General features: G+C 44.2%; 1 protein-coding gene across 9 annotated transcripts in view; it reads left to right on the plus strand.

The window, feature by feature from the left end:
* Positions 1-17,233, plus strand: part of CLEC16A (C-type lectin domain containing 16A) — a 1,646,984-nt gene that overhangs the window by 126,070 nt on the left and 1,503,681 nt on the right. For 8 of the 9 annotated variants that reach the window (XM_073591184.1, XM_073591186.1, XM_073591185.1 and 5 more), the window contains one exon: positions 13,296-13,429. The exons of the other annotated variant lie outside the window; for it this stretch is intronic. In XM_073591184.1, the coding sequence (XP_073447285.1) occupies positions 13,296-13,429 (134 nt within the window). The remainder of the gene's footprint in view (positions 1-13,295; positions 13,430-17,233) is intronic. 9 annotated transcript variants of the gene reach the window in all.

The following is a 17,233-nucleotide window of genomic DNA, read 5'->3' on the forward strand; positions in this document are numbered from 1 at the left end:
GAAGGCATCCCATGTAATCTCTGGGTAATAGGATCTCGTATTAAGTTCCCAGTATTCAGTAAGGCGAGGTGGGATAGTGTTGGTCATGTGGGAGAGTCATGTGGGTCCCCAAGCGCCAAAGTGTGGAGGTTCGGGAGAAGGGGGGAATGATCTGATAGCCCACTAGGTATGTACGCAGCGCCTAGCACATCCGACATCATGGCCAGATTTGCAAAGGCCAGGTCAATGTGTGAGGGATGTTTTGTACGTGGCGGAGAAGCAGGAGTACCCGAAGTAAGCCCTGGTCGAGGGGTGTTTCCACCTCCAGTCCTCAGTCACTCCATTGCCTGTGCCCAAGTGGATAAACCTGTAGAGCGTTGTTGGGGGGGGGGGGGGGTGGACTGGTCTGTCCCCCTGGCATAGGTGGAGTAGGAGGCATGAAAGGCTCTCTGGATCCACAGCTTCTTTAGTCCTAATAGTTTGCTGCCCATAAAGTGCTTCTCTTGTAGCAGTATCATGTAAGGGGAGTGTAATTTGAGATACTTGAAGAGTACTGCTCTTTTAAATTTGGAATTAAGCCCCTGGACATTTCAGGATAAGATGTTAAAGGTAGACATATCACGTGTAGCCATTAGGTGGTTTCAGCGCAATAGCAAGGAGGTGCACATTCACGCTAATAACCCGTGGCAGGATCTGCATGGATCCAAAGAGCCCATACCAAATAAAGTCATACTTATGCCCCGTACACATGGTTGGACTTTCCGACGGAAAATGTGTGATCGGATCATGTGTGGGCTCCATCGGAATTGTTCCGTCGGAATTTCCGACACACAAAGTTTGAGAGCTGGATCTAAATTTTTTCCGACAACAAAATCCAATCGTTTAAATTCCGATCGTGTGTAGACAATTCCGACGGACAAAGTGCCACGCATGCTCAGAATAAATTATGAGACCAAAGCTATTGGCTACTGGCCTCTTTATAGTCCCGTCATACGTGTTGTACATCACCGCGTTCTGAACGATCGGATTTTTCGACAACTTTGTGCGACCGTGTGTATGCAAGACAAGTTTCGGCCAAAATCTGTCAGAAAAAATCTGACGGATTTTGTCGTCAGAATGTCTGACCGTGTGTAACAAGGCATTACATGTACAAATGACATAAACCTTACCCATGTGGACAACAAGGTGTCCTTCCTGCCCTCGTCTGATGACATCCCCGAACTGGGGAGAAATCCAGACGGGCCTATACCCAAAACTTTAAAACCTGTGAAGGGCAATGGTGGCAAAACGAGGGGTTCCAGATGTCTGGAAGTAGGTAGGGGGCTGCCTGCAACCAGCAGTTGGCTCCAATAGCGGTGGGAAAAAATCGCAGCAAAAGTTTAGTTTGTGGAGGGGTTGAAATTGGCATAAGCTTGGAGATATCTGCAGGAGCTGCTGGAGCCTTATATCTAGGAGGGTAAGTCAGGAGGTGAGGGAACAGGAGTGCGGCAAAGGGATGCAGCAGAGGACTTGGAAAATTACCACCAGCAACTCAAGGGGTGCAGAGCAACACTGCACAAGGGAGAAGTGCAGGGACACCAGCATAGTAGAGCATCAGGAGGGGAAACAAAATGTACTTATGAGGCAGGGTGGAGGTTCAGTCAAGCAGTGTGATGGCTGTACGGATTTCAGCTGGTGTACAGCCATGCCGATGCAGCCTCAGGGTTGTCAAAGAAGCCGGTGCAATCTCCGTCCATGATCCTCAGCCTGCTGGGGTAGAGGAGACTGAAGTGGATGCCTTTTTCCCTTAGCCGTTTGCGTACCTCAGTAAAGGATTTGTGGCGCTGTTGTATCTCTTAGGAATAGTCCGGGAAGAACAGAAATTTGGTATCTTCATACTTGATGTCAGGTTTGGAGCGGGCTGCAGCCAGGATGCGGTCCCTGTATTTAAGGAACCGTAGCAGGAAAGGATGCGGTGGGGCCCCAGGCCTAGGTGGGGTCGGTGGCACTCTGTTGTGTTCCACAACAAATGTAGGCGATAGGTTGGTGAGGCCAGATAAGTCGGTCTTGAGCCCTTCAGTGAAGTCAGTGGGCCTAGAACCTTCAGCCTGCTCTGGTATGCCCAGGATGCGAATATTATTTTGCCGCAGGCGATTCTCGATGTCTATGGTGTGTTCCTGTAGTGCCCGTACCTGTAGTTGCAGGGCCCGGTTGTCCCTGGAGCCTGCCCAGACCACATCCACCACTTGGGAGACCCGGTCCTCTACCTCCGTGACCCGGGCTCGGAACTTGTCTAGGTCCTGGCGGATTAAGCCAGCATCCGACGCCACATAATCAATTTTGGCCGCCAGGATGTCTGCTCCAGAGGGATAGGCTGAACTTCCTCACTCCTCTGCCGTTTGTGTGCTGTCAGACATGCTCTTTTTTGGTGCGCGCGTGGCCGATATGGCTGCCTGCTGGGAGGAAGGGAGAGCGCCGGAATCAATCTGTGACGCATCCGTGGCGGTCCCATCCGAGCGGAACCGAAGCGATGGGGATGATCCTGGGACAACAGGGGAACTGTTGGTAGGCAGCAAAGTAAGAAACGAGGGCTGGCTGTTTAAAGCTGGTAGAGAATGTCAGGATCGGAGCTCCTGTGAAGTGCGTCCGCTCTCGTTCACATGCCGGCCACGCGCCCCCCCCCCAAGTTCTATTAATTTTCTTACAGTCAGTAAAGCTGTATGTTGGAGGTGCACTGCCGGGGGCCAGAGGCTAACCGGGAACATCTAACACGGGAACTGTGGGAATGTGATCTATGAACACGATCCAAGACATCACCAGGTGGCGAACCAGCATCTAGACTGTCTGGATCTCTCTAGATTTGAAAGGGATAGGAAAAAAATAATGACTAGGTGGCTTGAGTGAACATTAATAAATATTACTATTACCATGGTACACAATGTACCCCAATGGTAGTGTGGGGTAAACAAGGGTATAAGTAGGTTCAGATGGTGTAACAGGTGGAAGGGGATTATATGTAAATAAAGTGCATGAGGTAAAAGGTAGTGAGTGAAAATATTAAACTAACCTTTGGGCTAAATACTACGAAACCGTGAAGGGGTTAACCGGCAAGGCAGTGGCCAAGTGCAACGCCACTGACAAAATCACCTCATAGTTGTGGAAATTGATTATCCTGGAAGTTAGTGATACAGGGGAGAGCCCGACAGATACTGGGCCGTCCAGCGGCGGACTTTATGGATGCAGCCCCTCGTGAGACACGCAGATGGAAAGGAACTGCCAACTTCATATAAAGTCTCAACTCCTGCCCCCCCCCCCCCCCTCCTTTTCTTTTCCTTTCCTTCTAACCACTGACATCAGTGGATAAGAGGACGTTGGCAGCCTGCAAAGCAACCTTGTTTGCCCCTCTCTGTCAGCACTGGGGGTCATATTTGCTGAGAGGGAGAGAAACTGAGGGATAAGAGAAACGCTAGAATACTAGTCAGTACCAGTGTGCTAAGCCAGAGGAACAAAACACCTCTAATGTTGGGTGGCACATGTGTGTGGATGCTGCCGCGATATGTAAAACGTATAGTTTATTTTTTTACATTTTAAAACGGAGTGACATCAATTGTACATAATTTAAAAGGGTGCCTTGGCTGCAAAAAGGTTGAGCTACACTGCACTATACAATATGATTGTACAATCCCCTTTAGATTTACCAAAACTATATAATAAGAGGACATGCCTTTTTATCTAATCACTCCTGTAGGCAATCAGGCAGGTTCTTGCACTTCATACAAAAGTGCCTTAGTGTACTATGTGCACAACAAGCCAAAATAGAAAGTGCAAATTTTTAGGGTCTGCTGCTGTAAACCTAAAATGTGTTCCCACTTAAACCTAGATCTCTAAATATAAATAAAAGTGGTAAAGCGCTCCCCTATACTACCGGTATAATATTACAGAAAAGCATAACCTAAATAAACAATGTATAACACCGATATAAAAAATCAATAAAAATATTCTGTGATAAAAGCGACAAGTGTAAGCTAAAGTAAGACTTATTAGAGATTAGTAGAAAATTCTATATCAAGTGGTCGATTGAGTCTGCCCCCCACCCCCCCCTTTTTTTTTTTTATTAACCTTTTTGTCTGAGCATATATCTGTGTTTGTCCTAAGGATGTTTAATATCTCTTATGCCCGGCCATACATGGGGTCGAAATTTGGCAAGTTCAGCAGGGATGGGCAGCCTGTTAGTTTTTTTCTGTAGGATCAGTTCAGCCGGGTTTAGCTGGCAACACTGATCATTGTATCTCGAGTTGGGGCAAGTCTCCTTGCTGTCAGAATGCAATACCACAGAGGGAAGGCTTGGAACAAACTTTCAGCAAGGGCATGGAGTCACTTCACAGTAGTGACTTTTTTTTTTGTTCATTTGTAGGTGGATTGGGAAAAATTTATCCATGTATGGGCTGCTCTACTGTACGCTGACTCCATACCTTTTTCTTACCCATACTCCTCTATCCCTTGATTCCAAGTATCAACTACTCCTTTGGTAATATACAAGGTTAGATTTGACCTCCTGCTAGTCTGAGGTCATGTTCTTGATCTTCACTTCATGTTAAAGTTCCTCCGTTCTCTCTTGATGTGTGTTATTCTTAAAGCCTTTCTTTATTATATCAAAAGCTTTTTGTAAATTAGGTCCTCAGAACTGGATGTATTATTCCAAGTGTGCCCTATAGTAGCCCAGTGAGGATCTACAGTATGTAAGGGAACCAAAGGGCCTTTTTTCTCTATCCGGAGATCCCTCTAATTCTATTTACTTATGCCATTGCCTGGCCACACTGTTAGCTTATTTTCCAATCATCTGAAATAAGCACCATAAATCTTTTTTTCTAGTTCTGGCCAACACTGTACCCTTTAATATTGTACACTATCAATGGATTCACATTCCCCCATTGCACTACTGTATTTTACTTTTGAAAATGTTTGATTGCAGTTTCCATTGGTTTGATCAGTCTTCCAGCAATGCTAAATTGCATTCCATGTTATAGGCACCTCCAGGAATATCAACCCTATTGCACACCTTTGTGTCATCGGCAAAAAGACAAACCTTTCCCACCAAACTTATTTTCTTACTTACAAACAGAGATCTCATTCACATGGGTGCACAAACCCATACATCACATTGAATTCACTTGAAAATCCCAGCAGTGGTCATACTGTCATTTAACCAGACTGGCTGCATGGACCAAACTGAATCTCTGTGGTGGGTAAACACAGGTTTCTTCAGGGGTACCTTGGCAAAATGCCAAAAAAGTGCACCAAAAGTTTCTAAGTTAGCAGGCAGATCAAGCCAGCCTTTTAGTTACACAAAGCCACAGGTCTTCATTGTGCATCATTGCAATCTTCCAGCTGCTGGTTCCCGGACAAACAATGTCATAGGTTGATAAGGAGAACGTTGAGCTCCTGCACAGCATATATGTTTGCCCCTCTCTGTTTTTTACTGGGGTCACATTAGCTGAGTGAAGGAAAGAAACTAAGGGAGAAGAGAAAAATTGCAATAGGAGTATTTGCTTTGGAAGAATAAATCACCTCTAACGTTGAGTGTCCTATATGTATGTGTGGATGTTGCTGCGTTGTGTAGAACTCTTAGTTTCATTTTTTACATTTTAGACTAGGGTGCCTCAAGATTGTAGAGAATGTTAAAGAGTGCCTTGACTGTAAAAAAGGTTGCAAAACACTTTTACAACTTATTACATAGCCATTGAACCACCCAATGTTTAAGACATACAGTAGATATAAAAAGTCTACACACCCCTGTTAAAATGTCAGGTTTCTGTGATATAAAAAAATAAGGCAAAGCTAAATCATTTCAGAACTTTTTTCCACCTTTTTAATGTGACCTATAAACTGTACAAATAAGTTGAAAAACAAACAAATCTTTTAGGGGGTGGGGATTTAAAAATAAACTAAAATAATGTGGTTACATAAGTGTGCACACACTCCTACAATTGGGGATGTAACTGTTCAGGGCAAGGCCTTGCTCACACAGGGCATACACAGCGTACCTTTACGGGGACACACAGGTGTTCCGTGCATCTCTGTGCATGCCGTCCCATTGATTTCATTTGGCATGTAGCACCTGCACAAACAGAGCCATTGCTCCCAATTTTACATCCATGTAGGTGCGCATGCATGTCTCTGAGCTTACACTGTCTGTGTTCGGGGACATGTAACCACACCTACACGGATGTCAGATTGGGAACAGCAGCTATACCTGTCCCAATTGACATAAATGGGACTGCCTGTACGGGGATGCATGGGACACCTGTGCATCCCTGTGCGGGTAAACATGGCCCTCCATGGGCATACACTTTAGTATGCCACGTGAACGATGCTCTAGTAGCAACTTAGCAGGAGTTTTGTACATTATGTTGTGTTTATGTGCACGATTAATGATTTTAGTGTATTTTTAGCGAAAATATTGTTTTGATAAACATTTGCGCAAATATAGCGCTGCCTTAAAAATCTGTAGCACCTTCTTTCTATTCTACTGGCCATGTACTTTCAGAAAATGAATGTTTGGGGGGTCTTTTACAAATTCTGAAAGCGACAAGTGAAAAATGAAAACCTCCAGATTTTTAGAGAAATTTTTGGGTACATTTCGATTTTCACCATTTTGCAAAAAGGCACAATTTAAACTTTACAAATATTTGTTATTTATTAACTCCATACAGGTTAAGCTTTTATATTTAGCAGGAATTTTGTAAAATTAGCTCTGTTTTGTATCTCCTACTAATGGTTTTAGTGTACATTTTTGCGAATATATTGGTTTGATAAACTTTTGCGCAAATACCGCGGGGTCTAAAAAATCAGTAGCACCCTTTTTATTCTAGAGGTCATATGCTTTCAAAACATATATGGTTTTGGGGGTCTTTCACAAATTCTGAAATGTGTAAGGGAAAAATGAAAACCTTCAGATTGTTAGAGAAACTTGGATATTTCAATTTTTGCGCACGTTTGATTTTCACCATTTTGCAAAAAAGCGCAATGTAAAAATAAATTTTTTTTTTTATTTATCATCTCAATACAGGTTAAGCTTTTATATTTAGTAGGAATTTTGGAAAATTTGCAGTGTATTTATCTGCTAATCCTGATTTTTAGCAAAAAATATTGTTTTGCTAAACATTTGCGCAAATATCGTGGGACGTTAGAAATCAGTAGCACCTTCTTTTTATTCCACTGGTCATGTGCTTTCAGAAAATATATGGTTTGGGGGGTCTTTTACAAACCTTGAAAGCTATAAGTCAAAAATAAAAAAAGCAAAGGAAAAAATTGCAAAAATGGTCTGGCCACCTGAGTGTACAAAATGGAGCACACGGCCTGGCAGCAAAAGGGTTAAGGGTGTGCACACTTATGCAAATATAGTATTTTATTTTTTTATTTTTACTTCCCTCCACCTAAAAGATTTCAGTTTGTTATTCAACTGAGTTGTACAGTTTATAGGTCACATTAAAGGTGGAAAAAGAGAAAGATCAATCATTTCAGAACCTAATTTTTTTTACAACACAGAAACCTGACATTTTAACAGGGGGTGTGTAGTAGGGATCGACCAGTTTTTTCGTTGCCGATACGATACCGATATTTCGGCCACCTCTCCTGCCGATATTGTGTACGTTGAAACTTTTCAGAAATGACACCAGTTTTATACATGATTTTTGAATAAAAGTGAACATGTTAATGTTTATTAAAAATTAAAGGCTCGTTCTTCACACCATACCTGCATGAAAACTGATGGGAGAGAAAAACGCACAGATTTCAAAACTGGCATCTCTGTCTGCAGTGCACCATAGTGTGATGAACGCGGTCTAAAAGTAAACAACTGTGGAAAAATAAAGTGCTTGAAAAACAATAACTTGTTAAATGGCTTCCCAAAACATAAAAAAGTATAACTGACTCTTACTGCAGTGAGAGTAAACGGGGAGATTTACTAAATTTTGAGAGAGCAAAATCTGGTGCAGCTCTGCACAGAAACCAATTGGCCTCCATGTTTATTGTCAAAACTTTATTGAACAAACTGAAGTTAGAAGCTGAGTGTATGGCTACCATGCACAGCTGCACCAGATTCTGAGTGCTCCAGTTTTAGTATATCTGCCCCACTACACTGACACTACTACACTTTCTTCAATACTCCCAGTTAAGTAGAACACTATTATAGTGCAGAAAGCATAACATTTCAGCATGTTCACCTGTAAAATGGGTTGTGTTTTTTTCATATATTGCTGACACTTCACTGAAAACACGCTCACTTGGTTACAGATGCAGGAGCAGAGAGGTATCTTCTAGCATGAGAGGCAAGTCTTTTGTAGCGTGACTTCACCACTGAAGAGAATCACCACTTCTGTCAGTTACTGGTTCCTTCAAAAAGAGATGAAGTTTATCATCCAGGCTGATTATTGATGTACATTAGGGCTGCAACTAACGATTATTTTCATAAACGATTAGTTGGCCGATTATTGTTTCGATTAATCAGTTAACCACTTCAATACCAGGCACTTAGACACCTTCCCGCCCAGGCCAATTTTCAGCTTTCAGCGCTGTCGCAGTTTGAATGACAATTGCGCGGTCATGCAACACTGTACCCAAACAAATTTTTTATCATTTTGTTCCCACAAATAGAGCTTTCTTTTGGTGGTATTTGAATAAAAAAAGACCGAAAATTTTGAAAAAACAAGTTTTTCTTTGTTTCTGTTAAAAATGTTTGTAAATAAGTACGTTTTCTTCTATGACGGGCACTGATATGGCTGCACTGACGGGCATTGATACGGGGGCACTGATGATGGGCACTGATAGGCGGCACTGATAGGTGGCACTGGTATGCGGCACCGATGGGCACTCATAGGTGGCACCGATGGGCACTCATAGGCGGCACTGATGGGCACTCATAGGTGGCATTGATAGGTAGTTATGGGGGGCACTGATAGTTGGCACGCATGGGCACTGATAGGTGGGCACGGATGGGCACTGATGACACTGTTTGCACTGATGCCCCTAAGGGTGGCATTGCTGGGCATCACTGCAACATAATGGTGCCAATCAGTGCCCATTTGTGGGCACTGATTGGCACAGATTGGGCACTGACTGGGCACATGTGGATGGCCATGGGGTACATACCTGGCCATCCACATGTTGCCCCTTCCCTGGTGGTCCCAGTGGCGATCCCTGGTGGTCCAGTGTGGTGATCTGAGGGGGGGCTGCGCTGATAAACAATCAGCGCAGACCCCCCCTGCCAGGAGAGCCGCCGACCGGCTCTCCTCTACTCGCGTCTGTCAGATGCAAGTGAGGAAGAGCCGATCAACGGCTCTTCCTATTGACATCGTGATCAGCCGTGATTGGACACGGCTGATCACGTGGTAAAGAGCCTCCGCCGGAAGCTCTTTACCAAGATCGGTGTAGCGGTGTGTCAGACTGACACACCGATCGCCGCGATGTGCGCCCCCATGTTATCCTGCTGGACGTCATATGACGCCCAGTCAGGATAACTGAACCACCGCCCGGCCGTCATCTGCTACGGGCCGGGCGGGAATTGGTTAATAACCTTAAAAGTGTGGTGTATAATTTAGATCAAATTTTTTTATTTAAAGAAAAAAAAATCTAGACGGTTTTGCAGATTTTCAAACAGAACTGTAAGATTATATGCTTTTCTGCAGCTTCTCCATTGAAGTATATTGAACCAAAAAAGCACCGTTTTGCATTGAAAAGGTCCTTGATCCTTTTCAAATACACAGCAGCTGAAAAAGCATAGATGTGAATGTTAAATGAACTGTAGTGCATTTCTGCAAAAAGCACCAAAAAACACATAGGTGGGAACCAGGCCATAGACATTTAGTAACATAATGGAGTTAAAAAAAAAAATAAAAAAATTAGCCCTTAGTTTTTTTACTTTGCAACAGTGAAAGTAATATTTACAGTAGAGATTATTTGCTCTTTTTTGTACTATATAGGGCTAATGTTAGCTTTTTTTAACCCCATTATGTTACTGGCTGATTAATCGATTACTATTTTCATAATCAATTCATTTCATAATCGATTAGTTGTCGATTAATCAATTAGTTGTTTCGGCCCTAATGCACATTCAGAAGAATCCTCTGCATGAGGCCCCAATAACACGCTGAACATGGCATCAATTCGACCACGATGAAGATTCTCTTCTGCTCGTTGTCTTTTTTGATGTTTATCTGTTTTTGCAGCATCCTGCTCCTCCACATTAGTAAAATGCTTTTCACTTGACCTTTCGGGAGAAACCTCCAGTAGCTCTTGTTGATCTTCTGTCAGCCATTGTTTTTCCTTGGCTAATACATCATCTGAAGAGAAAGCATGATGCTTGTATCGAGCATCCAAAAGACATGCCAGTACAACATTTTTATTCTCTTCATGCTTCTCAAAGCGTTTGGTGAGGCTGTCCCTCATGACCTGCCTTAATGTTTTAATGCCACGTGTGTTGGGTCCTTCATTCTCTTGAAGAAGCATCTTCAGCACTTTCAAACCTGCGATGACAGATGACACAGATGAGTCGTAATGACTCACCTCTAGTGTAACTTCCTCTATGGGGAGGAGGGTCTCAATGACATTGGCTACAATGTCCCACTGATCAGCAGTAGAACAACTATATCCTCCATGTTCGCCTGAAATAGATGCTCAAACCTCTCTTTTGTTCCAGGATTCTTTGCAGCATGTGAAGTGTTGAATTCCAACGTGTTGGAACAGCCTGAATTAGGCTGTTTTTGGGTAGGCCAAGGTCTGCCTGAATGTACCGAAGTCTCTGCTTGGCAAGGACTGAATGGTGGAAATGGCCTGCGCACCTCTTCAGCATGCCAATTATATCTATCCAAGCTCTTTGGCTTGACAGACCATCATTTACCACAAGTTGCAGGGTGTGTGCTATACAACTGAGGTCTGACACTTCAGCAAGCCTCATTCCTTTTACCATGTTTGCGCTGCTGTCACGAAGCAAAAGCATTACTCGGTCTTTGTTTATTCTCCAGTCTTCAAGCATGCCTAGAACATTTCTCTAATGTACTCCCCAGTGTGGGGTCTTTGCAATCTCCTTTTGTATTCAACACCAATTGCCTTTTTGTCCATCCGCTGTAAATGAAGTGGCATGTAAGACTCATTAGTGACTCTGTTGGTCCTGACCAGCAGTCAGTCGTGAATGAGAGTGAGTTGCTAGCATGCTCTGGTTGTAGCATAGCCTTTACTTTCTCAACTACCTTTTGGTGAATCTTTCCCAGCATTTTGGTTCGGTAATACTTTTCACTCTTCAGTGGGTACCTTGGCTCAGCTATGGACATCAACCGCCGAAATCCAGAGTCAGACACCATTGTAAATGGCTGGTTATCCGTAACCATCATCTCTGTGATTGCTTTGTCCACTTAACTTTTTTTTTAAACATAATATCTTTTATTGTTTGGAGGGATTGTGGTATTTCACTTTGTGATTCAGTTTGTTTTTTTCTGCGCTTCATTTTATACCGGTAATTTAACATGATGAACTCTCTTGTTGTGCATGTGTTGCACACTGCTGCTTTTCCTGGAGATGTTTGAGAAGAGAAATAGTCCCAGACTACACTTTGACTTTTTCTCTTTGCATCCATCTGCATTGAAATTTAAACTTAAAGAGCAAGGTTAAAAATGGCAGGCACCCTGCTGTGGGTGGCTTGCTGGTTGGCACCCTGCTGTGGGTGGCTTGCTGGTTGGCACCCTGCTGTGGGTGGGCTAGCTGGCTGGCACCCTGCTGTGGGTGGGCTAGCTGGCTGGCATCCTGCTGTGGGTGGCTTGCTGGCTGGCACCCTGCTGTGGGTGGCATACTGGCTGGCACCCTGCTGTGGGTGGGCTAGCTGGCTGGCACCCTGCTGTGGGTGGGCTAGCTGGCTGGCATCCTGCTGTGGGTGGCTTGCTGGCTGGCACCCTGCTGTGGGTGGCATACTGGCTGGCACCCTGCTGTGGGTGGGCTTGCTGGCTGGCACCCTGCTTTGGGTGGCTGGCTAGCACCCTGCTGTGGGTGGTTTGCTGTCTGGCCTCTTGCTGTGGGTGGGTAGCTGCTGGCCAGGCTGGCACCTTGTTGTGGGTGGCTGCTGGCTGGCCTCGCTGGCACCTTGTTGTGGGTGGCTGCTGGCTGGCCTTGCTGGCACCTTGTTGTGGGTGGCTGCTGGCTGGCCTGGCTGGCACCTTGCTGTGGGTGGGTGGGTGGCTGCTGGCTGGCACCTTGCTGTGGGTGGGTGGCTGCTTACTGGAACCTTGTTGTGGGTGGGTGGCTGCTGGCTGGCACCTTGCTGTGGGTTGGTGGATGCTGGCTGGCACCTTGCTTTGGGTTGGTGGAGGCTGGCTTGGCACCTTGCTGTGGGTGGCTGGCCTGGCACCTTGCTGTGGCAGCTGGCTGGCCTGGCACCTTGCTGTGGGTGGGTGGCTGCTGGCTGGCCTGGCACCTTGCTGTGGTTGGCTGCTGGCTGGCCTGGCACCTTGCTGTGGGTGGGTGGCTGGCTGCTGGCTGGCCTGGCACCTTGCTGTGGGTGGGTGGCTGCTGGCTGGCCTGGCACCTTACTGTGGGTGGGTGGCTGCTGGCCGGCCTGGCACCTTACTGTGGGTGGACGGCTTTCTGCTGGCTGGCCGGCTGACATGTACGTCTGTCGGAGTGTCGATGTGATGCAGGCTGCCAGACTCGATAGGCCCAGTGCACGGAGGCGTAATGACATCGTGTGCGTGTCCCTTGCTCACTGGGTCTGCACTCTTCAAGCCTCTAGACCCCAAAAAGATGGCCGCGTCCTGTGTAGACCAATATCAGTCATATCAGTATAGTTTGCGACCGATGCTGATATCGGCCGTACCGGTAATCGCTTGATCCCTAGTGTGTAGACTTTTGTAGCTTGTACAAAATATATTTTGAGATCACTACATGGTATCTTATGGAATGCTTTACTGATATCAAGATAATGTCTATAGCACCTCCTTGTTCCAATACATTTGTGATGTAGTCAACAAATTCAATCACATTTGGCTAGTGCAGTATTCACTCTGTGGTGCATTGTGGTGTTGTACTGTGCAGTGTCATGCGATACAGAAAAATGCAGACATTCTAAATGTTTTCACATAGCAACATACCACACATCACACCAGCATTATGATGTGAATTGGACATATAGAAAACAGTTGTTGCCCAGCGGTAAGCTGCATTTATTCAGGGCAGAAAACCGCAGGTCACCGCTCTTAGTCTGAAATCGTGCACCCTCAGTAATTTGTGCTGCTTTGAATGTTGAAGGGTAACAGTTTAATCTATTAAATGTGCTTGTAATCTCTGCCTTACAGCTTCTTTCTGGAAAAGAATATGTTTGTGTTCTTTCTAAACATCTTACGGCAGAAGTCCGGTCGCTATGTTTGTGGGCAGCTTCTTCAGACACTGAATATGCTTTTTGAGAATATAAATCATGAGACCTCTCTTTGTAAGTATATATGGAAGCTGACTTTATTTATAAAATGTGAATATTTCAAAAACAGAAATAGTGGATCATGTACAATGTAAAAAGTAAAGATCACCTCCTGTTTCCTGTCAGAAGCACTAGACTAGTTCTAGTTCTTGCATTAATCCTAACAAAGCATATTCCAACCCTCTCTTCCTTTTTATTAGCTTTACAACATTATCTTCTTTCTCTGTTCTACTTCTCAGTCTTTCATTCCACCCCCACCCATCTTGCCTCTTTGCAGTGTCTGTTTATTTCCAGTTATTTTTGTTGATTGGCACATGGTCATGAGTTGACAGGGGCACACTTGCGCATGGTCATGGGCCAGCAGGTTCACACAATCAGGGGCAAACCTGATGACTTAACAGATTCTGCTCAGGTTCCAAATTTGGCAGGCATTTCAGAAGCGTAATATATCACTTATTTGTCAGAGTAAGATTGTTGCTGGTTGAATAATATTCCTGGGTTAAAAAAGGCAAACATACTTGCTTACCTTCATGCTATGCCTTTTGAGGCACAGCATGAAGGTGAGCAACAGGAAACCGTAAATGCCCTGTTGTGCTGATAGTAGGCAAAAGCCAGTTAGCCAACAAAATTGAACTATATGAAAACACAAGTGCTAAATAATAAACATATATTTGCCTGTGCAATCTCTAAACCATCATACCCGGTTTCTCCGAAAATAAGACCTAGCGTGATTGTCAGTGATGGCTGCAATATAAGCCCTACCCCCCCAAATAAGCCCTACACTATTTCCCTGAAAATAAGCCCTACCCTGAAAATAAGACCTACAAGGACTAATTTGGGGGGTAGGGCTTATATTGCAGCCAACACCGACAATCACGCTAGGTCTTATTTTCGGGGAAACAGGGTAGTGCAATCATAGGTGAAAGTCCATCCATGCAAAGTGCCAAATATAGTTGATTTCTGCTTGTGAAGATTCAGGTGACACTCCGTGCTCCCCTCCTGTGTCCCCACTCAGCAGCAATATGATTCAAAACCGCATGGTCTTTCCTGCACCAGTGGATTTATCTAACTCCTTACAAGGTTCCTATCATGGTGGTATAAAGCATACCAATGAAGAGCGAGATGTTCATAGCGTAATACTGTATGGTTTATTAGAAATATTAAACGCAAATGCACTTGCAGCAAAAAAAAAAGTTTGAGCATATTTATGATAAATGATCGCCGCCGTGCGTTACAGCCCTCAGATAAAGGTCTCTATTTCATCCACTGGTGTAGGACAAGACCATTCGGTTTTAAATCATATTGCTGGTGAGTGGGGACTCAGGGGGGGGGGATGTTTAACATTATTCACAGTTAGTGTATTACACATAACCATAGTGCGGGTACACACATCACTTCAAAAGCCAGTTATCAACTGACTCTGGGTCACAGGAGTACATTAGTAAATCCAAAAGTGAAGTATAGACAAAAAAAAAAAAGTTTGTCTATATTTCTTTTACTTTAACATTACAGTCCACCCAAAATTCAGTGTGCTAACTGTATAAGGCCTCATTCACACAGGCATACCGATCTGCAGTCTGCCTGTGTTCTGATCCATGTATTAGACCTTTGTGGCTGTACATATGCCTGGAGATCAGTGCGTGTCTGTGCGGCCGACCACTTGTTACTGATTTCAACAGGCTGCCTGCACAGTATACCTGTGCATCCCGCATGGGTAAAAATGTTTCTAAACAGAAGCTAGAAAATTCTCTCCCCATGTCTTTGCTAAAGAACTCTGTGCTAAATTCCAGTCTTAAAACACATGCTTTCATTTTTCTTATTGCAAATCTTTTGTTAAAAAAACAACTCACTTGGCCTTAGTTGTTCTGAAAACAAAGTCAAGTATCCAAAAAAAACTGTCCAAATCTTGTGTTGGACCAACAGCATTTCAGTCAGAGTCCTTTTAGGAGATGAGTTGATAAAGGGGTGTAGCCTACGCGTGGTACCAGGCACTGTGGGTTGACCGCACACACACACACACACACACACACACACACACACACACACACACACACACACACAAAATGTAGACTCCTGGAACTGCATTATCATATGAGAACAGTCTGTTAGGCCCCTAGCTTCTCCGCCAGCCCACTGCTTTCGAACCTGTGTTAATTGACAAGGGGGTTGGTGCCTCAGCCTCTGGCTTTTCTCACTGGTTAGTCTACAGCAATGACTGATGCAATTGACATGGAGGGCAGCTCTATTACTCCTGGTCCCATTGTATGTCAGCCTGTGCTAGAGACTCATGTTGACAGCCCCTAAGAGGTTCACAATCCTGTGCCCTTCATTTTGCTACTCCACTTGAGACCCCCGTTTTAACAGACTGCTGAAAATGGCACTTCAGTTTCAGGCCACCCTGGTTCTTAGCTGAAACGGCATACTGAGAGCAGTGCCCCTACTCCTGTCTCCCCCTGCTGGTCAGATCAATGGTATGTTGAGAGCGGTGTTTTAGATTTTGGGTTATCTGTATGTCAGCTCAACTGCCAGTTGACAGTAGTGCCGCAGCTCGTAGCTCCCCTGCTTGCCAGTCCAATAACCAGATAACCAGTTGAGAGCAGTGTTTCAGCTTCTGTGCAGATCCTCAACCATGTAGAGGTGGTCAAGTAAAAACTGGACTGAGCCCAGCTGATTGGAAAATTGCAGTAACAGGTGAGAGACCTGCAGGAAGCGCAAAGGTCCACACTGTATAAAACAAAAGATCAGGCAAAGGGCAGCCACATCAATCGGCGGATACGGGGTCTGCCAGGAATTGCTTGCTAAAATGTGGGACATTTTTAACCCCTTTATTGGGAAGAACTGCTGCAGAGATCTTTAAAATATATATAGAGTTGCAAAATACACTGACCTAACTTTGGAAAATCCACGAGATGTAATTGTGAAGTTTCATTATGCTGAGGAAAAAGCTTTGATTGTGGAAAAAGTAAGATGGTCCCCGAAAATGTTATAATGGGAGTGCATTCCAAAATTATTCAAATCTGGCCGTAGAAGCTTTGGCAAGAAGGAGGTTGCTTAAAGGATAAGTTCACCTTTGGAACATATTACATGTTCTACTGCTTTTCCTCCCACTTCTTGTGAAAGCTTTTTTTTGGCCTACAGATGTGAGCACGTGGCTTGCTGCCGCCATGTTGGTTTGGCAAGCTCTTGCACTACATATACTAATCTTTTAACTCCAGGGAACCCTGCTAAAACCAATCCACTGGTGATGAATGGGAAGCTTGGATCCCCTTGCCATTGTTGTTTGATACAGTATCACACTATCCCTCTCTCTTTTATGGCATTTGGTATATGATGGGAGTTCTTTTGAACCACCGAGGATGGGACAAACTCTAGAGTGCTACACAGTGGCATATACTGTGAATGTCTCAGACCCCAGGAGGGGGATAAATTTCTGGTGAGTGCAGCCACAATAGGAGCATGAATAAGGCACGCATGGTGCGATCACCTATTGGAAAGTGAACTAGATCAAGCGTTGTTATCTTCACTGGCACAAGAGCACTTTATTGACTTTAACCATTGAACCACATTGTATATTTTTGGACTATCATTAACCCATTGGATTGCATTGTCATTTGGTTTAATATCACATTTTGGTACATTTATTTAATTTTATATGCATATCTTTATTTTTTATTTAGCATTTTAATATCATATTTTGGTAACTCTATTTAGTTTTATATGCATATTTATACACAATTATTTTTTGGAGTATCGATTTTTACTTTTTCAAATTATTATTATTGATTATTGGTTAGCAGTGTCAATTGATTTTGACATATT

Source organism: Aquarana catesbeiana, linkage group LG06, assembly GCF_042186555.1.
Source record: "Aquarana catesbeiana isolate 2022-GZ linkage group LG06, ASM4218655v1, whole genome shotgun sequence".
Taxonomy (NCBI): domain Eukaryota; kingdom Metazoa; phylum Chordata; class Amphibia; order Anura; family Ranidae; genus Aquarana; species Aquarana catesbeiana.